The sequence below is a fragment of the Anas platyrhynchos genome, chromosome 5, assembly GCF_047663525.1.
Source record: "Anas platyrhynchos isolate ZD024472 breed Pekin duck chromosome 5, IASCAAS_PekinDuck_T2T, whole genome shotgun sequence".
In the NCBI taxonomy this organism is placed as follows: domain Eukaryota; kingdom Metazoa; phylum Chordata; class Aves; order Anseriformes; family Anatidae; genus Anas; species Anas platyrhynchos.
This window is the reverse complement of record NC_092591.1, coordinates 12376530-12398720: the sequence shown is the minus strand read 5'-3', so window position 1 is coordinate 12398720 and position 22191 is coordinate 12376530. Positions and strand designations below refer to the sequence as shown.

The 22191-nt window shown below is 37.6% G+C and overlaps 1 protein-coding gene across 5 annotated transcripts in view; it reads right to left on the bottom strand.

Moving 5' to 3' along the window:
- BEGAIN (brain enriched guanylate kinase associated) overlaps positions 1 to 22191 on the bottom strand; it is a 161948-nt gene that overhangs the window by 53480 nt on the left and 86277 nt on the right. For 3 of the 5 annotated variants that reach the window (XM_072038292.1, XM_072038294.1, XM_072038293.1), the window contains 3 exons: positions 21975 to 22064; positions 6856 to 7017; positions 676 to 742 (listed from right to left, as the gene is read on the bottom strand). In XM_072038292.1, coding sequence (XP_071894393.1) covers positions 676 to 742; positions 6856 to 7017; positions 21975 to 22064 — 319 coding nt within the window. The remainder of the gene's footprint in view (positions 1 to 675; positions 743 to 6855; positions 7018 to 21974; positions 22065 to 22191) is intronic. The other 2 variants (XM_072038295.1, XM_072038296.1) reach the window with 1 other exon arrangement.

The window sequence follows — 22191 nt, the reverse complement described above, 5'->3', positions numbered from 1 at the left end:
ACTTTTCTCCTAACAGTGATGCCCCAGCAGCATTAGTAATGAGCTACAGCATTAAAGACATTGCCATTTCTTTTTAACATCTTCAAACCATTTTCAACAAGTGGTGCCGTGTCTTGTAATATTTTCCTTAAATGTGGAGACAATAAATGGTGCACTGATTTCCTTGCTTGGTTACTAATTGGCTTGTGACAGTGACATTGACATTGTAGTTGCAGACACATGCAGATTGGAAATTAATATGCTGAGATTGATAGTTATGACAGCACATAAAAGTCAGGCTATCCAAGCTATATTAAATCACTTAATAAAATCCGAATGAAAGTATCTAAGAAGCATGAGAAAACGTTGAATTGCCTTATTTAAATTTGTTACTTAATGAAAACATAAATATTTAAAACCCACAAAGTTATTAACTAAATTAATGAGAATTATTTTAAAGCTACAATTTACTCAGCCAGATCATCAGCAAATGTAATCTCCATTTAAATTAATGGAGACATACCATCTTACACAGCTTGGGTTCTGGAACATGTTATTGATAAAGCCAGATATCATTTTTTTTAAATAATGTATTTGGAGTATGTATGTTTGTTCTAGGATTCAAAAACCATAAAAACACATTTGATATTAAAAAAAAAAAAAAAAAAAAAGAAGAGTTCACTTATGATAACTTACCATTCTGTAAAGTTTATCTTCCAGATCCTGATTAATTCTTTGTAAGGCTAGGTAATTGTTTTGTATCCTAAAACAAAAATGATATCATGTAATTTCATGTATTGTTCTTTGTGTTGTTTTTTCACCTGTAATTTTCACATCAGTACAAAACCTTGGCTTTACACTACTTGAAATCTATTTTCTTATCACTCCTGTTGCCAGTCAGTGGTTGCCTTTGAAAGATAATTACCACTTACTTCCTAAGCAAACTTCTTTGTCATTTTTGCTTACTATACTTAGTGGCAAGTTCCATCAAGAAGTGAAAATGTGTTTGCTGTTCTGTACTTGTGTGCAGACATGCACCACAGCTGCATAACTTGAACAGAGGCATTATAGTTTTTCATTAGGCTCAGGAATAACATGTCAGGCAGGAGACATGAGCTTTCTACTTAGACACTAAAGAAAGAGAATTACCAGGCTCTCTTAATATGGAGAATTGCAGCAGAAACCTAATGACTGCAGTAAAAACAACATGCAGGCAATTCCACATGACTTAGAAGAGAATACTCTTTTGACAAAAGTTCAAGGAATTGCACCTCCTTGAACCTCAGCAACACATCTTATTTTCTTCCAGCAAATAAATTTAGATGGCGTGGCCTGGAAAAGGTGTGTATTTATTTTTATCTGCACTGAGGGATTGAAAGGACTCACAAAATGAAGCTTCCCGGCTTATTCCAGAGCAATCCACCAAAGAAAAGTTTCAGTCTGTACATCGTTAAGTTCCTTGGATTGTAACCTCACTACTGTTGTGAGCAAGCTGCATAGTCTATGGGAAAAGCATTCCTATTTCAGTAGTAGCTGTGCCTTTCTGTCCACAGAAGATAGAGAGGGTAGCTCCTTGTTTTTGTTGGTACATACCACTTCAGCAGGGTATATAACAAATGTAAAGTCTATGTTAGAAGTTCAGCTGTAAAAAGTTTGTCTGAATGCATCTAAATGTTTGCACTGAGAATGTTATGTCAATAGGTCAAGGTATTTTAAGGGGTAAGTTGATTTTAGGCAATGTGTTAGAGAATTGTATGAGCGAACTCAGATGTAATACACAATCATTCAGCACAAAGCCACTTTGTGTGAGAAGCCTGAACCTGGATTTAGTTTCCACAATGACCAGCAAGGAATTGGGATCAAAGAATTACCTTTGATTTATCGTGTGGATAGGAGTGGCTGCTGAAATCAGAACTGAGATGTGCAATCAGCCCATGCCATGGTTACGAACGGAGGGGTCCATCCCACCCCTTCCTTGCAGTGACAGTTCAGGTCTCTCCCTCCTTCTGTTGCCATGGAGATTTTCTTTCCAGTTGCATAAACCAAATCCTCCATTCAGGGGCAGGCCAGGGGTTGGCAGTGCCTCTTGTAAGGCTCACAGTTATACCGTAACATCTGCCACACAGCTCTGAGCAGAAAGCTCTGTGCTGAGGACAGATGCTTTGTGGGCAAGGTAAAGACATACCCACAGATGAAGCTCCCAGGGGCACAGAGAGTCAAGCCAGGCTCAGGGTGGCAATTTCAAATATATATTGTTAGTCTTGGGAAAAATTTGGTGTACTGCATATTTTACAGAGCTGCTGCACAGAGATCTCCACCCTGTGAGGAGGATGGATGGTAAATGGTGTTTGCAAAGGTGGTGACCTCAATGGGCTGGAAATTTGTGAGACTTTTACTAACCTATGGCTCAGTCATTACTCACCAGTTCTCACAATGCTATTGTGTAAATGTCCAGCTGACGTAAAGGATTGAATGAATTCATGGATCTCTGCATTCTCCATGTTCCTGTTAGATGCGGCATTTGCTACTAACCCTCTGTACAGACATTTATTTGTACAGCTGCAGGTATACTTGGAATTTATTGGTATTTAGCTAAAGTCAACACAACAGAGAGAAATCTCAGGATACCCTATACCCATCTTTTCATGGCAAAGGAGAATGCAGAGATGATTTTGATAAGTTAGTAGAAGTGAGGAGGCTTAAAGTGGCTTTGTCTGCAGAGAGCTATTCAGCACTAGTTCTTATGTCATGTTGGTAGGGCTGCATGCCGTGGTGTGGGGAACAAGGATTTATAAAAATAAGATAGAGCCTGCTGGCTGAGACCAGAGGTACCCTAGTATCTCGTCAGTCATGGTCTGCAGCTTTTCCTCAAGAAAATCAAAATAGAACAGATTAAATATATTTTGTAGCAATCCTCTAGCATTTTGTGGCTCAGCTAGAGATGGTGTAAAACTGATGTCAAATTTAGCATCTGCAACTTCGTGAAAGTTTGCATGGGTTCAAAAGTATCTGCAAAATTCATGAAAGAAAAGTGGAAAGAATATTGGTTCAGGGCTTTTTTAGCTCAAGCCTCTCTGTACCCCAGTCTGTTCAGTATGTATCTACATGGAGAGCTCAAGGGAGATATTGAAGGTTGACATATTGAATGTTCACTTTACGTGTCTTGAACAGAACCAGCAGTGATTACTACCTGGATATATGGCTTATTACAGTGGCAATGCATCAATGGTTCTGCAGAGACCATTTTTCTCTTGATGTGAATGACTGGAAGATCAGTTACCATTAAATAATCATTCTTGGCTGGCAATGCTTCTTTTTTCTTTTTTATTTTTTTCTACAAAAAATTGCCTACTAGTCAAATCAAACCCAAACAGTAAATTGAAACCCCAAATCCACAGTATATAGGAAGCTGAGCTTCAAAAATTGTTTCTATCGAGAACAGTATGCAAAGGTAGTCAAAATAAGCACAAATGCTCACATATACCCAAACACATACACATGCACATACACATATAAAACCTAAATTGGAAATCCACTCTGCCAAAAGAAGTGTCAGCAAATGTGGGTGGTAAGGGGAGAAATGGACCCATGAATATATGGAAGAAAGTGTTAAAGGAATAAAAGAACCCAGTAATCAAATCTATCTTTGGGCAACAGTGTGAAATAGAAGTGGAGTAGGGAAAATAATTCCAATTTGAAATGATCAGACGAGGAAATGATAGAATTTTTCCTGTTTACAGGAAAACAAAACAAAACAAAACCTAGATAACAAAAACCTTGTGAAGTATAAAACATTCTGATGTTGTAAATATGTCTTCTTTGCAAATAAAGCAAAGAATAGGTCAGCTTCACTAACCCATGAAAATGGGTTAAGAATAAGCTCCTTTTATGTGAATTGATAACTTATATTTTTATGACTTTTTTGTATTGTTAAATTCATATATTTAGATGATACCCATGTGCCTCCACAAGTACATTTGTATCATGCATATATGTGCATGCATTAAATGCATGTTTAGATTCTCAGTTATAGAGTCTATTGAGAAGTACATGTATTTAGACCACATTTAATATTATGTATCAGTGCTCTAACAGCAAACACCACATTTCTCTCTAAGACTACAGATCATCACTGAAGAGAAAGCCTGCACAAGTCTGTTTGCACTCTCTTTCAAGCCCCCTTAAAGCCATGAGATATATCTGAAGTAAAACAGGTTTGTGCAAAGAAGGGAATTTCAACCAGAATACAGTTTAGCTTTGAAGAGTGACTGTAAAAATAACTTCTTGTTCAAAAGCCCTCTTCCTTATCTGTTATCAGAAGTAACATGGTCTTTTTTATGAAAACAAGAGTTTTCCCCCTATTTATTTGAAAGCTAATGCAGCCATAGGATTTCTGTTCAGATAGCCCCTTCAATCTATGATATGTCTTGCTTTTGGTGAAATAATTCCGCATGTGGGCTAATCTTTGCACTAAAAATATATTTGTACAGGTTTACTCCTTGTGTCTTAAATAACTGTACTCCCTGGTAAAAGCTAGGAAGGGAGACCTTGCAAAGCTGACACCCAGGGTGTGGTCTCAAGCAGGAAACCCCGCATGACCTTTGGAGAAAGGTTTTGGTTCCAAGATTGGTATTTGACTATAATTAAAAAATTGACTTGAAAAAGCCATGCTGGTCATGTCAGATAGGGAGATCACTGTGAGGCATATGAACTCCCCAATATATTTTCAGTCAGTTTTCAGAGCCAAAGCTATGCTTTACAGTTAATATTTTCAAACCCACTCGGCTCTGCCTTGCTCCATCTCCCACTGGGACAAAAAAGAAAAAGAGAGGTCAAAAAACTTGACCATGGAGCCACATAAATGTCCTCCCTGTGAGGGTTAGAGAGAGGAGGCCTAGTAGTAATGTCGTTCATTCTGTATGAGTTAAGAGGGTAAAGGCTTTCAGAAAGGAGTAGAAAAGGATGGCTATTCAGCCTCTTGGAAAAATTCTGCACTCCTTGATAATGGAAGTTTAATAACAGAAATGTTCTCTAGTATGCAACTGGGATCATGTTACACAGGGTTTATTTATTAGTAGGGGCTGAATTTATCTCCCTGTGCAGTGAATAAAGCAAGAAACATGTTATTGAAACTAATTCTGGTTCCTTGTTTTTCTCACACTGTTTCTCCTCTGTGACATGTTGCTGACACGCTTTTGGATGGCAGTTTTGTTTCTGACATTATTCTTTTCCAGGTTAGGAAACCTAGTCATTCAACTTGTTGTATGCCTTGCTGTTCTCAATAGAAACATTGTTAAAGCTCACCTCATAAAATATTTTGGGCTTCCATTATAATATATTTTCAGGGGAGTAATCACCCCCCTGAAACATAATTTTTAATATAAGTTTTCTTCATAATACTGTACAATGTTCAATTAGACTACTGGAAAGTGAGTTCTACTACTGCAAAGCGAGTTCTACTCATCTGATGTTTAAGTACAATTGCTAGACTTTGCCATAAGCAAAACCAAGACTGTCTGACATGACTTTTGAAGGCACTTAAATCATCAGTGCCCAGTGAAGTTGATATGAGGCTTCTTACTGTCTTTTAAGAGACTGTATTTTGCCCCTTTGTTTTAACGAAAGTGGGATGCTCTGATAAGCATGATGTAGGAATTATGATGACCGTGCTTGAAATAATGTTTCAAGAGAAAAGACTATTAGCGTTCCCTGTCCTTATAGCTGTAATGGGACAAAAATACATCAAGAGCAAAGTTACTTTCAATAGGTCTGCTCTAAGTGAAATGATACGGAAAATATGTATTGTTGCAAGAAAATGTTATGGAAAGCCTTCACAATGGTCATGGTGGATATGTGTAGATTTCAAAATCATCATCCAACCTGCTCATTTTGGCCTTGTTTTAGGAAGGTCAAATGTTTCTCTTGTTTGAGAAACATTTAAGGTATGAGTCCAATAGGATGTTTCCTAGTTTGAGATCTTGTAGCCTTAAAATTATTTAATTATTTTTAAAATTTTCATAGAGTTGTTTGGGTTGTTTGGTTGGCTCTTTTTTTTTTGTTTGGTTGCCTTTTTTTTTCTTTTTTTTTTTTCTTTTTTTTTCTTTTTTTTTTCCTTTTTTCTTTTTTTCTTTTTTTTTTTTTTTTTTTTTTCAAAGAGTGAAGAAAAGTTCTTTGGGGATAGCCCTGGAATGATTTGTTCTGAATTTTGTTTTGACTCATCCAGTGAATTAGATTAAATGGTTCAATTATCCACATAAGCTTAGGAAAGGTCTCACAAGAAATGCAAATGCATTTCTGCACAAATGGATAATTGTAGGTTCAGAAGTTTTACAAACAAATGAGAAAATGGATATTAAGAATCACTGATAAATTTAAACTTTGTCTCAGCTTTGAGTGAAGAAGGACCAAATCCTCTTTTCTTCTATCAGTGCAATGGACACTAACAACTGAAAATATGCAGCCAAATTCATTAAAATATTTTCTTTATATATACATATATACAGTATAAGTATATATATGTAAGTGTATATGTATTGTGTTTATAGCCTTTGTGTAATGCAGCCTAGTACTACCCTGCATGTGTGATGTTCACATATAAACAATATGATAGATATATCTGCCTATATATTTCTATTTTCATGTTTACTCTCAATACAAATATATATTATATATCATATGTACATAATTTGTTTTGTGGCATGTAATATATGTTCAGATATGTGATATACATATATTTAGTATGAAAATACAATGTGTAGTCATTAAAAAATAATTTATGTTTGAGAATATATGTTTATATTTTTACTTACATATGCCTTTAACATAGCTGTTTGTAAATTCCTCAAAACTGTTTATTTCAAAAAGTTAGTTACTAACCTTCTCAGTTTTTCAGTTACTTTTTCAAGTTCCTCCTGAGCACGTCTCAATTCTATTTCAAGATACTGACGTGTAGAATCAAATTCCGTTTCAAGCATTTCCAGCTTATGGGTAGTGTACGATAGACGCTTTCGTAATTCCCCCTTCTGTTCTTGCAAAGTACTAGAAAAACAAAGACCACAGCTGTAGAATTTAGCTGCTCCTGAAAAGCTTTTCATGATCTACTCTTTGACCAATTCCCTACAGTCTAAGTTGGCATTGAGCCAGAGAATTGTGCTTAATAATTTGTTTACTGCACTTTGAAAATCTTCTGATTTAGACAGTTGACTATCTTCCCATCTGTCCTTTCTAGTGCATTTGTTGCTAATATCTCATTAGCCATAATGGAACACTTTGTGGAAGAATCCTCATTAAAAACAAAATACAGTCTAGAGTTTGGTTTCACACAGGAACTTTCATTTAGGGTTACCCAAAAATACAACTGAAGTAGCAGACATTTATAGAGCAGTGACTAAATGAAGTGTGCAAAACTATTATTTGCCAATAGTCCAGGTTATAATATATTTTGTAGACAAAGAAGATTTTGTTTCATTTGGATTGATCAGCACCTTACTTCCTACCTGGAGGGCTGCTAATGATGTTACTATTTAGGTTTTCATCTGGAGAATTGTAATTCTAATAATCAATTATTATTATGTATCCTTCCCCATTTTCCTGCTTATTTGGGAGCAAGGACTTTCTAGACACTGATGTAACCCTCTAATTTTTCACAGTACTTTCATCAAGAAAGAATTTATGCCCTACTTGTAATCTAGCATCTGTTACAATCCTTCAGAAAGCAAAGCAGTAAGCAGAGAATTTGAAGAGGGAGGAATTTTTTCACTTTATTGTTTTCTCTATATTTTAGAGAAGATATAAAATAGCCTAAAATCAGGAGATGCAAACAAAATGTTTATTGTTATGGTCAAAATGCCATCTGCCCCAAACTGTCCACCTGGATTTGCAGTGATGGTGATACTTTCCCTGACTATGCTACTTCAAGTGAGACAGTCTCCTCTTGCCTCAATTCTTATTTGCACGATAGAAATCTTTCTTCCTAGCCTATTTAGTTTGTAAGCTCCTCAATATTCTAATACATTTTCCAAGTGAACAGCAAAGTGGGAGTAATGTTACTGTAACTTGGTTCAGATACTGCTTCCTCTGTTAGGATTGATGATCTCTTGGTCTCAGGCAGGATCTCTGAGGCACCACAGAAATGCAGCCTGCAGTCACCTAGAGGGTGCAAAGAGGGCTACTACGTGATGTGCTGTGTATTGCCTTACTTTTTTTTTCTAAACGTAAGATAATAATCATTCTTCATAAAAGAATGGCAAATCTTGATTCCCTTTGATGTCAAGTCTGTACTGCCATCAGCTTCAGCAGACTAATATTCTGGATCTTTAATTAGACAATAGAGGTGGAAACAACATGCCATTCATCAACAAACACGCATTTGAACTCACTTTAGTGGGACTGCCTTCTCCTTTACCAGCTGCTGTAGGAGCTTCAGTAAGTTAATACAAAAGCTTTACAATTGCTGCTTACTTGATCCATGCAGCCTAGATCTAGGAAACAGTCTAATGTTTTGCCAACACTGCTCTATTTCAATTACAGATATTGCGTGGTTACAGTTATACTTAGATTACCACTTGTAGTTATATTCTCTTAAAATAATATATTCTAATTCAGACATTTAATGCAGCTCCAGTTAATGTAATCATTTAGTTTTTATATTTCACTCAGTGAATAAAACTGCCAAATTATCTAGGAAATAAGAATCTGAAGCCACGTTGCTCATTTCTACACATCTTTATTCATGAGGTTGTCACATCATTCCACCTTTCACTTGCTCTGCTTCTGACATTGTTCTTGTTATTTATCTGCTCAGTTTAGGAAAGAAGAATGGTCAGTTTTCCTTCCTATAACCTGGAATCTTGGATTTTCTATGAAGTGTGAGTTACAGAGTCATAACATTACAGTGGGGTCTCACTCATTAGAAATATTCAAAAGCTGTCTGGATGTGGTCCTGGGCAACCTGATCTGGGTGTCCCTGCTTGAGCAGGAACTGGACCAGATGATCTCCAGAGGTCCCTTCCAACATCACTCATTCTGTGATTCTGTGAAAACTGTGAAAAGAGTGAAAAGAGATTTCATCTCTAGTCTTCTGCTGTTCTAAAAATCTGTCCACTAAGATTTGTATAAAAAGTGAACAGTAGCTCCTTGAGCTGTGGTTTTGGATAAAAATGTCCAGGCTGCTGCTCTGTGCTGGACAAATGCAGTTAATACAAATTAAGCTAGGTCAGGGGCAGTTACAACATCCTAGGGAGTTTTGTGCAAGAGAAGAGTTTGACCTCAGGGGACTGGGAGGCTGTAGGGGTACAAACAAAATGGGAACGTGAGGAATGTTTAAGTCAGTAACAGCTGGCGGTGACTGTATAAAACAACCAAGCACATTCTAATAAGGCAAGGAAACAGTCTATATAGATGCACTCTTTCACATAATGCTTTGGGTATCAAAGCACAGCTGTAACTTTGTAGAAAAAAAAAAAAAAAAAGGAAAAATAGTCAAAGTATAAGTTAGGCAACTTCAAAGTTATTCTCATTCAGCAAACTATAACTCTTAAAAAACTGTCTGTCCATACTATGAGCAAGAGGACCTTTTCTACTTGCTATATTACCCAAGCTGGAAAGATGGCATCCTGAAATGTATATTTTTAGAAAATGATATAAACCCTCCAAAACCTAATGGAACGTGTACTTTGATTCATCTGATACATGAAAAAATATCTGGCTGTTTTTAAGTAGAATTAATTTTTAGACAGGAACACTAACATCTAGTATATAATGGGATTATTTAAGATGGGTTAGTAGATACACAACAGTGAATCATTATTAAAATATAAGTTGTTAGACAGAAAACTAAGAATTTTAGAAAGAAAGCATGGTCTGACAAAACTATGCTGAATAGTCTGAAACTTATAGCCACTTTTATGGGAGAAAGAGAGAGAGAGAGAGAGAGAAGGAAAAAAAGAAAAGGAAGGAAGGAAGGAAGGAAGGAAGGAAGGAAGGAAAGAAGGAAGTGGGAAAAGAAAGAGAGAAAAGAAAGAGAAAAGAAAAGAAAAAGAGAAAAGAAAGAAGGAAAAGGACCCCAATTGAAAAAGTACCGGGAACGTATTTAAACACTTGATTCAATATCCTTCTTGAACCAAGCAAGTTCTGAAATGACTTAGTGAAACTAATAGTTATGGTAGTCTATCTATTGGCACAAATACAGAAGTTTTCCTGAATCTCACACTGAAACCCTTGAATGGGTATTAATAGCTATAGTATTAGTAGAAGATTTTTCAGGATTCCCAGGATGGTTTAGATTTATGGATGAACTGACCCTTATACATTACTGCTTTAAGGTAAAGCCTGTTGTTTTCTCTTGCTTCCAGTAATATATGAAAAAACACCTAAGAAGCAAAGGCAAGGAAAGTGAAGAAAAAGTAGAAAGATGAAAAAGCTTTCTATATACAAATCTTTCTAGATACAAAGTCCCTAATTTAGTATTTATAATAGCAGAATCAGAAGCTCAGTTTTTGTTTTATACACATCTAAGGTATTTCATGAGCTTCTTCATTTGTTAAGAAACAGACATTCTTTCTCTGAATGCCTTCTCCTCCCCCTCATTGTTATCTTCCAGTGTTATCACAGAAAGAAATGCCTGAATCCTCTTTCCTGGTGCTGTTGTGTACTTTCTTGTTTTAGAAGGTCTTTTTATAAAGAATACTTCATTTTGTCATGTGCCACTATAAATTTGGCAGTGGTAATTTAGACAGGGATGAAAAAAGAGAAAAGATAAAAAGTCAAAAGTATGGAGTCATGAGCATTTTCCTTTTTCTCCAAGGTGACAAACTCCACACACTAGCTGCATTTTGATTCTGCTTGTCACATACAAGTTAATTAGAAAAGTTCACTGCACAATTTTTTTAATGCTGATAAATCAATATATTTTAATTAGTTTTTTTAATGATCAATATAATAAAGAATGTATATATTCAGCAAACATTTATATGCATATAAATTAATTAAATATATTTTAATATATATTTGCATATATATTTATTAGTTAAAAAGTAAGAAAGTAGTTTAATTGGAGAAATGCTGCAAGGAGAAAGGAGAGGATTTATTTGCAAATAGTAGTCTTTGGTAATCTGATAGTGCTATGTTTTAGGAAACACCGATCCTAAAAGTCCGTATACCACGGACTTCCTGAATCTCAGGCAGCTGGGGGGGAGGAAGGAATTACAGGACAGGTTTCAAAATCCTATATAGTAGGTCCTTTTGCATGAGTGGCTCTCTTTCTTCTACTGTTCTCTAAAGCCCTGCTGCTGTGACAACCAGTGGTGTGCAAGTCTTTGCCCATTTTGCTTCATTAAAATATTTCTTTAGAAGAAAAAGACAGTAAGTACAATATTAAATATTTAAACTGGTGAAAGAAAACCTCTCAAGGGAGACCACTTTAAAGGTTATTAAAAATGGGTCTTCAGACTTTCCAAAGCACTATTTTCACCAACTAGCTCTGTTCATACACATAAAAAATATGAAATATATGTTGGCACATAAATTCGTGTCCATGAACATTGTAAACAGCCAGTAATTGCCAGGTTTGAATTCTGGAATTGCTGTCAGGCAAGGCCTTTGAAGCCTTGTCCCCTTGGGCAGTGCTAGAGAGAGACACCAGTCTACACTGTTGAATGTTGTTGACGGAGTTGTCCTCTGCAACTATTCAGAGGCAGTTAAGAGGAAATCTTACCAGGTAGGAGGTTGCACTATTCAGGCTCTAGATTTAGTGAAAATTGGTCTATTTTATGTGAGAAAGCTGAGAAGATTTACAGGCAAGTTCAATTACCATCAAAGTATCTGGTACTTTCTTGGTGTTAAGAATTTGACATCCCAATTTGCACTAGATTGGAAGAAAACAGATGTTTGCATCCCTGGAATCACCTCTCCCTTTCCAATAAACCTCTGTCCACAAAAGGCAACAAGTGGACAAACTATATATATATATATATTTTATTTTTTTTTCCTAGAAGTTCTTGCCCATCCTCTGCTTCAAGCTGAACATTGGAACATTGGGGTCACTCTGCACAGCCCCAGGGAAGGGTTAGCAGGTTGGTGAGCACCATGGTAATGGAGAGTTCATGCCCATCTCAGCCTGCAGTTGGTCAGGATTCATCTGTAGCGCTGGCTGGAGAAGCTCCAGGTGAATATATTTCATTGGAGCATTTCAGTGAAAGCCAAGATGCCATGTGGTGACAGTTCTATTTTGAGGAAGGTGTGCTGGAAAACAAGCAGGCTTTCATTGTACCTGTCTGATCTCCTGCCAGCTCATCTGCCCAGCAGATGGCCTGATAACAGAGGAATGCTGACGTGCAAAGTCAGGGCTTATCAGCTGCCTGGAGGCCAGAGGATTTCTTGAGCATATTACCCTCAGACAGACCACAAAGACTGTTTCTCCTTGAGAGTTGACATCTGTGGGGCTGCCCCATCATTGGAGTGTCCTGGAAACCCCAGGTCTCCACCTGCAAATGAATGTGTTTTGGTGGCACTTTCATGTTTTCTGCCACCTCGAGGCTTTGCCTTGCAGATGGTTCTGCAATGTTGTTTCAACATGGAGCAAAAACATTTCTGAAGTGCTGAAATTCTCCCTGAATGAACTGATTACATTCCTTCACATAGATCTAGGAGTAAGCAAATCAAAAATTTGTTAACAGTGTTTAGATGGAAATAAGCAGTGAGAATGCAAAATGAGTTCCAGGTAGAGGTCCATGTCAAATATACTGAAAAAAAAAGTTGAAGGTTTTAATTTCTGGGTAGTGAACAGAAACTGTAATGCAACTGTGAAATCCTAAGTCAAAGGCATTGTATTTTGTGGGTAAATATCCTGCCTTGGAAGAAGGAACACTGAAGTAGGAGCTGACCTGAACTGTGTTTTGGGGCTCTGAGTCTTGTACCTGGCTTTGCCACACATGGCTGGTATTACACTGGACAAGTGAATTAAATCAAGGCTGGCCTGACCAGAAGTAAATGCCAGTGCTATTGGTCATCTGTGGCTCCTGCTTTCAGTCTGTGGTAATGAACAGACTCTATCAGGATGAGATTAATCTGACCTATTTCAGAAGCCTACTTTTAGATGAGGTGACGCGAATCTGGAAATACCCATTTCTTTCCATTAATTACAAAGTAACTCTAGTCAAGGAGCTCAGACATAGATAACCACATCTTGTCATATAACTCCCCCTCTTCCTGACTCAGTACTCCGTGTAGGAGATGAGGTAATAGTATTTCCTTTCTTGTCTGCTCAGATTGTGTGGAGGCCCACAAAAGAGAGCCACTAAACGTTTCAAAAGTGTTTATCACATCTGTTTCATGTCTGTGATGTGTCACATTCTAAAAAAGGGCTTCATAGGATCAGGAATTTGGGAGCACTGACGGAAATTTTAAAAATATATTCTGGAAAAGAATTTCAAAAAGCATCTTTTTTTTTTTCTTTTCTTTTTTTTTCTATCTAAGGAACATCAAAGTTGGTCAGCTCTGCTAAGGATATTGTTGTGAAAGGTCTGTAGAACAGGATAGAAGGCGGCAGGATGGGGTAGTGGCTGCCTATGAGCCCAGACAGGGTCAGGTTTGTGCACTCACTCCTGTGGAAACACCTCCCCAACAGCATAAGGCTTCTGTGGACCTTTGTGAAGGGATGGCCTGTTTGGATCAAGGAGAAAAAGCAGCCACATCCCTGTTTTCATTTCGGATCTTTGAATGGAGCCTGTCAGTACAGAGATGAAGGCAGCTAGCTGGGCAGGAGGCGAAGCTCTGGGGACACCTCTTCCCAACAGAGGGCTCACACCCAGGCAGCAGCAATCTGGGGACACAGAGCTCTGGGTTAGTCAGCAGAGCTAACTTTAAATAAAATGAAATTTGCAATTAAATTGGCATAGATGCCAATGGGTCCTCTACCACTGCTTTCCTACTGAGTGGAGTTGGGCTGGGTAGGCAACTTGATCTTAGAGTTACTAGGCTTTGGCAGCCCCTGTTGATTCATGGCTGGTGGCTCTGCTGCTGGTAATGGATCGTGTTAGATCTGCATGCTGTCCAGGTTGGACGTGCTGCAAGAGAGGCACTGAAAGCTTGGCCTAGGAGCAATAGCTCTGAGATGACTGTTGTGTCATTAAATCTGTCCCCAGATTTATTTATTTTTTACATTTGTAGTTGTTGGGAAATGAAGTCCAAGCATTTAACAAGTGTTTTCTAGATTAATGAATGATAGTTAATGAAGCAATAATTGGATTTCTATGTTAATCAAGTTTTGATTATGTGTTACATGCTCAGGGTCACATTTTCAAAAGATTAATGCCAAAACTATCTTCCTTGTCTGCATTTTTTGTTTTTGTTTTGTGGCTAGCCTGACATTTGCTTCCTTGATTAGAGGGATCAAATCAGATTACAAATTCTACATCCGGATATGTTGTGACGAGAACCAAACTATGGACTTGAAATTCATTTTTATCTGGGAAACAGATTATATTGCTACTGCTCAGAGCTAGAGCCCAATCCACAAATTCCAAATCTTTGGTGCTTTTTATTCAGCAGCTTCATTTGGAATGTAGTTAATATCTCAGCAATTTTTATCCAGGTTATACAACAGGCATTTTCCTATAAATTCAGGTGTATACATACTTTGTTTAGCTCACCTATTTTTTCTGCAGATTTTCACTGAGGTCTGTCAGGCAGTTTTTTCACTAAAGAAAACCCACCAAATTTTTTTATTACTTCCACCGTAGTTTGTTAAATACTTGAAACTTCAGAGTATGGACAGTTTACATGTCAGATTGCATGCAGATCTTTCCTTCATATGTATATAGATTTACATATATATAGATGTCTCTTGGATTTTTTTTTGCAAGTATTAAACCGTTTGAATTTTCCTTCCAGTACTCATTTTCAAAATAAATAATCTGAAGCTGGGTTTGGATTGTGAGAGGGAAGGCCTGCACATATGTTTCAGAAAAAAATGTGTGGGTGATCCAAATCTGGAGCTCAGATACTTTCCACATGACTGATGGACACATAAAACAAGTATCAGAGTCCTTTTCTTAGGTTCCAGCCAGAATTTAAACCAGAGAAAAGGGATGGTTTATCAGAAACTTAAAAGAGAATACTTTCAAGGAGGTGGGGAAGCAGTTGAAGTCCTAAGTGCTGTGGGACAGATCCTTAACATAAGAGTTCACTTACAGTAGCTGGGGAGCTGATAAAGGTACCTAAAAACAGAAGAATTGCTGGGTTTTGGAAGGTAATCTTTCTTATGATGTGAGAACATGCCTGTTGCATAATTCACACAACTAAAAATTCAGACCTGGCAAGCGATATTATATGGTAAATGTGTCTAAACTATGCTGGGCTTTCTAGTAAGAGGCAGAAAAGAGGAATCTTTCTTAAAAATAAAACTGAATTACATTTTGGTTATATTGACCTAACAGTCTCACTGCAGAAGGGATGGCTTCTATATCAGTTATATGAAGCCTACAGACACATCTATCCAAGAGCATTCAATATTAACTGTAATATGAAATGATTAAGGTATGAAAACTCAGTTACATGTTGACATGCAAAAAACCCTTGGAGGGACAGCTGTCAGCACTGAGTGGTCTTAAGTGAATGCCATTGTTGTCAGTGGAACGTGGTAAGATTTTTGATATGTGCTCATAATAAAGACATACAAATAGTCTTTTATTTAAGGGTACTATCCATAACCTAAGGCTGTGAATGGGTTGAACAGAAACACCATGAATAAAATTACAGCTTTCAGAAATAGACACTAAAGGTGTTTTGATTATTTTAAATGAAGTTTCTTCAACAAGCAATTGTGATTCCCCCAGTGTGATGAAAACTCTAAAGGGCAAAAGAAAATGAATGGTGAGAACCCAGACATGCATTCAGGGAGCAGGCTATTGTGAAGAGCGCTGAGAAATCCAGGTTTCAGCCCAGCTCATGACAGGGAAAGAATTTGAACTTACAGATCAGGACAGGGACCATCCACCACGTGCAGCTGTGCTGGCTAGCCCAGCATTGTGCTTCACTGCATGGAGACTGAGGAGCTGAGCCAGCTCTAGGAGGACTGATTCTTCTGTTAATTTGATTTGGACCTGGAGTTTAAAAACACATTTCCATTTCCTATTAACAAGATGACCACTTTGATTGTGAGACACTTGCGAGGGTAAATACCTGCGTGTAGTCTTGCTGGCTGAATGTGAAAAATGAATGCAGTGCACAGTGGAAGGTGGGAGTCTTTTGCCCAAATTCAAAGGTGACTGCAGTGGATGACGGAGTGCCACAGTGGATGTAACAGAAATGATTACAATCTCTGCCTTTTTGCAGGCTGCCTCCTAGTGCCTCTCAGGCTCTTCTGAAAACTTGTGAGGACTGACTGATTTCAGCTCAGTCACGTGTACTCAGAGTCAGTGGCTTTTACATGCAAACTGTTATGTTTGGTAAGTGATCCTACTGGAGTCTGAATAAAGCCTGTCCCTGTTCATTTTGTTTCTCCATTGCTAGAAAATGAAAGGATGAACAGGTGTGAAAAATAAAAGGTTGCAAGAGACAAAAAAAAAAAACATGCAATTTGAGGAGGAATACATGTTTTCTGACTCATTCTCTGTTCACTCAGTATTATACACATTGTCCACATGTTGTCTCATGCTCTTGACTACCTCTGAAATGAGGTCAGCTAGTGAAGCTGGGAGTGAAGGGAGTTACATTCTGGCATGGCAAAGTTCAGCTAGCACTTATCCAAGAGAGAAGAGACATTGCCTCTCTGACCATTTTCAAGGATGAAGGGATCTTCATACTGCTTGCTGCCCAAACGCTGCTCTTGACATGACTATGGAAGAATATTCATCTCGGTAAGTGCTGTTACTTTTTTCTTTCTTTCTTTCTTTCTTTGCAGAGGCCAAAACGTTTGTATAAAATGTTTCGCTAGAAAAATGGTGAGTTACAATGTGGATTGGCAAGATATGAAAGAATAAGAAAGTCAGGAGAAAGGGAATGACTTCAACAAATACTTCTTGCTGTAACAAAGGCTGGGGGTGGGGAAGGACTGCCTCACAAGGAAAGTGATTTGAAGCTGTTGAACAGCTGCTGTCTGCTTTTTAATGTTTGGCAGAGTCCTAGCAGTCTGTACGGCATCTCACTAGGGAATCCAAACTACTAAGCAGCGATGAGAAAGGAGAGAGAGAAAAAAAAAAGAGTAAGGTATTGAGAAATGGAAGTAACAAAATTAGAGGTAGACTTCAATTTATGATTTGGAAGCCAATGAGAGCTCTCCAGGTGCCTGAGCAAGCTGCCTTCAGTTGCAGCATCTCTCTTTATGGCTTTGAGTGGTCAGCTTCTAGATTGCTTTGGTTTGTAGTCATGGATATGCACTCCCTCTGGAAATTACTGAAAGCAGCATGCCACATCAGCTCACAAGCTTATAAAGTTATATTTTAGTTGTGTTGTTAAACCTTTCTCATTTTTGCCTTTGTCTGTTCACCTTCCTAATTCATCTGGATCTAACTGTGCTGGAGCAGGACTGTTGGTCCTCCTGGATTGTACTGTTTGTTTGTAATAGGACATGTAATGAGAACAGGTAAGACCTATTGCCTGGAAGCAAGCTGAACTTTATATTATTCTTTCTGCTAAAGGACTAAGATTGGAATGTGAGCAGGGGAGTACTATAGAAATGTGTTTTAGTAGTAGGGAAAGAAAGTCAACCAGTCTCATTTTGCATTAAGCATCCAGACATAAGTCTGAGCAGAGGTTATCACCTCTTTTCTGACCTTGGCTCTTTCCTTCCATTCACAATCTCTTTCCACTGGTTTGAAATTCATCTGAGTCTGCCTCAAGGGTCTCATTTTGGTGGGTTGACTTAGCACTTCCCATAAGAATGATTATGCTAAGTAACTCAAAAAATTAAATATACTCTTTTGACTCCAGAACCAGTCAGACAAAACTACTACTTGGACAGGGGGAGAAGAAACTGCAGGTACCACTGACTTTTTCCTTTATAAGCACTCTATATTACCTGATCTGAGTAAATTACAGAATTGTCATTTTAATTATGTCTAGTCACAGTTGTGTTCTGAGCCTGTTTTGTGATAGGATTCACATGAATAACTCATGTTGTATCTCTAAATTTAATCCATAGGTTCTTGTCTTTAAAAAGATGCAGATGTTTGCCAGATATTTTTAATAAAGAATATAGTAGATAACACTTCTAGTGCTCAGGGTGGGAGATAGTGGTGACCTCTCAGACACTTTCAGTAGTTGTCAGTGCAGTTCTGCTGCAGTCTCTGTTCCATATCATTCAAGTGCTGGGTCCTGCACCTGGGGCACAACAATCCCAAGCAACACTACAGGCTGGGAGATGAGTGGTTAGAAAGTGAGAAAGTTAGATGAGTGGTGCCTGGCAGAGAAGGACCTTGCAGTATTGGTTGATAGTTGGCTGAATATGAGCCAGCAGTGTGCTCAGGTGGCCAAGAAGGCCAACAGCATCCTGGCTGGTATAAGAAGCAGTATGGCCAGCAGATCACAACCTAGGGAGGTGATCGTCCCCCTGTACTTGGCTCTGGTGAGGCTGCACCTCGAGTACTGTGTTCAGTTTTGGGCCCCTCGCTGCAAGAAGGACATCGAGGTGCTCGAGCAAGTCCAGAGAAGGGCAATGAAGCTGGTGAGGGGCCTGGAGAACAAGTCTTATGAAGAGCGGCTGAGGGAGCTGTGGTTGTTCAGCCTGGAGAAGAGGAGGCTCGGGAGCAACCTTATTGCGCTCTATAAGTACCTTAAAGGAGGCTGTAGCGAGGTGGGGGTTGGTCTATTCTTCCACATGCCTGGTGATAGGACGAGGGGGAATGGGCCAAAGTTGTGCCAGGGTTGGATATTAGGAAGAATTTATTTACTGAAAGGGTTGTTAGGTGTTGGAATGGGCTGCCCAGGGAAGTGGTGGAGTCACTGTCCCTAGAGGTCTTTAAAAGATGTTTAGATGTAGAGCTTAGCGATATGGTTTTGTGGAGGACATGTTAGTGTTTGGTCAGAGGTTGGACTAGGTGATCTTGGAGGTCTCGTCCAACCTAGATGATTCTGTGATTCTGTGATTTGGTTCTGCCATCACACATGGCTGTCTGACAATACTACAGTGCCAAGCCACAGAGGAGAGCTCTAGTGAATTTTGGAAGATTTTTCTGGCAGTAGAATAGATCATTGGTTTGCTAATACAAACAAAAAACATAGCTGATTAAACAATACACCTTAACCTGGACAGACCCATATTCTCGGCAGTGTACATGTAATTCATATTCTGAAGGCTATTCAGAAACTCTTACTATACACAGAGTCATATATGAAGTGCTGAAAAGTAACAAGGAGAACTAATGGGTGTTATCTGAATGCACTTATTTTGCTTGAGTGCTTCAACATATTTTTAGTTTTTCACACAGTAATAAATGTTCATCAGCACTTTGATCAACTTGATATTACAGAATAAAAAAGAGAAAGAGAAAGAAATTACCATCTGTCATCTTTTGCTGATTATTTTGAGCCCTACCTTGTTTTATACAGTGTTTTATACTATTTCAGGAATTGTTAACTGAGGAGTCTTCTACTCTGCAAGAGTATAAACAAGTTCACTCTAGCAAGTTCAACACTGCTCAGGATGTTGTGGTGTCATTTCACAGAACCTTCCTCCCAGCCTAATATCATGACTTATTAGTTCAGTTGAGTCTATTTTGTCCTGGCTTTTCAGTGTAAGACTTTGTTTTGTTTTGTTTTGTTTTGATGAATGTTTGGCAAAAGAAAGGGAATAAATAGAACTTAATTCCTCTGAACAGTCCAGCACTTTAGCATGGGCTATCCTGTGGTTTCTGGAGTGAGACAGCAAAAGAGGGAGCTCTTTGCAAGTAAGGGACCAAATGAAACAGAAAGCAGCTGTCTGAAGAGACACTTGCGCTATTCACATGAAAAGCAATAGACAGCATGCTTCTTCAGAGGAGACCCAGGACCTTCCACTTATCCTACAGATGTAGCACCCCAAAGAACTATGCAGAGTGACAAAGCAGATCTATCTTCTACAGGCTTTCCCAAAAGAGATACTATAAATTCTTCCTGTACCTGGAGATGTCAATTACCTAAGCACAGCCCACAGGTTTTTGCCTTATACCTGAATTACTTAAACATTCCAGTTCAAAATTTTGTTGTTTTCTAATTACTTTTTTTTTAAAGTTAAGGTGCAGCAGGTTGGATAAAATAGAATCTATCCTCAGTTTGGAAGTGCAAACTGTAGCCATACTCAATATCTTTCATTTTCACAAACAAATGTTTTTGTTGTTCTTGTTGTTCCTCCAGCAAGCTGACATTTTCAATACAGTTGGAAAGCAAGTTTCCAGATAAATTTTTAAAGTCTAGATATGTTGAAAAAATGTGATTAAGATATGGGTAAATAAACATAAAAGAAGTAAGCAAGGATCCAAGAAATTACTAAAATCTCTCCGGTAAAATTTAGATCATTTTGAGCTTTATAAAAAGAAGGGGAATAAATGAAAGATATCTTTCAGCATCTATATATTCTATGAAATGTTTAGATAGCCTGGGATAAAATCTTGGATTTGTGCACTTCAGGTTTTGAAATGCTTGGAGAAAAAGTTTCATATTGTCCTCCAGAAAAGCAAGCTTATTTTCATTCAAGAATAAGAACTGCATGTGGACAGCAGTGGTAGGAAAAGGTACTTCTCCCCAGAGATCCTTTCAGGAAGGCTAATAAATGGCATCCCAAATCACTGAACTTTGTCATAGGCATACATTAAAAAATATCACATAAGGATCAAAATCATCAGTTACACCATGGCTGCATGAATCTGTTCTGATTTTAAATTACTTCAAAATATTCAACCAAATTTAAATCAGGGTCAAACATTTTGAAAAAACAGTTTCACGTCCTGATTATATTTTGCTTCACTGGTTGTCTCCTGGTTTTAAAAAGGACAAGCAGTAGAACAAAGCTATTTTTTATAGTTTTTTTTTTTTTTTTTTTTTAATAAGCAAACTTATTCTAACCCATCTAAAGGTAAGAATAGAGCACATTTGCAGAGCCCCAGGGGACTGCTAAACCAGAATTCAAGTAACTTTTCCAGGATTTTTATTTTATTTTATTATTATTTATTATTTTTTACTCCACAAAGTGTATATTGTGCCAAAAAATACTGAAAGAATCTTACTTATCTTACCTACACTAGCAGCACTCTTAAATTGAAAATTTGTGAATGTTATTCAAAGAAAATCAACATAATGTAAAAGGACAGTCTGAAGCTCAGCCTGTCTTTACTTTTTTTTTTTTTTTTTTAAATCTAATTAATTTATTACTTCAAAATATATTCAGTATTTCATATTTCATTGAAAACTAGAGGATTAGTGAAGGATTTTTCTTCTACATACCTGCCACTTGTAATAATGTCAAGCAACAAAGAACAAAGAGTAAATTCAGGAGAAAAGTAGAAGAAAATCTAAGCAAAATATGGAAAAATGAGTCATTATTTAAACTTACACTACATGCTGCATAGGGATGTAAACTAGAATCAGTTATAACTCCTCCATCTTTTCACCATCTCTATATCTATAACATTGAAAAAAAACTTATTTCAGGAAACCAAATACTAATGTAAACCTAACAAAGGAGAGATAATATATAAGTACTGTCAATTAAGAAAGGTGAGCAAACTGCCCGGATAACTGTGGCATCACTAGTGGAATTCAATGCATGCCATCAGAAAGAAAAAAAAAATAGATGTTAAAACTTCAATTTTTATACATGCTAATAATAATTATTACAGGCTTGGCTGAGGCAAGCATCTAGAGTACTATAATAAACAGATCTGCTGTCATTCTCCTAGTTTAGAAAATGTAGGACAACTGAACGATGAAAGACTGTAGACTGACATGTAGAAATGAAACATTTTTACGGACATCAGAAAGTTAGAAAGAAAGCATAACTTCACAAAACATCACTTATTCATTACCTGTCCCAGAGAGTAGGTGAAGATTTTGCGAGCCTGCCCTGGAGAATTCTAGGTTGCCATAGGCAGGTTGGCACCCAGGAATTTCGTACCCTGCAGCATGAATAGAGGATAAACCATGGCTAGGTATGGCTCATAAGACATACGAGTGATAACCTAGCTAGATTTGCTGCATATCAATAGGCTATGGCATAATTTGGTACTAATTATTATTCAAAAG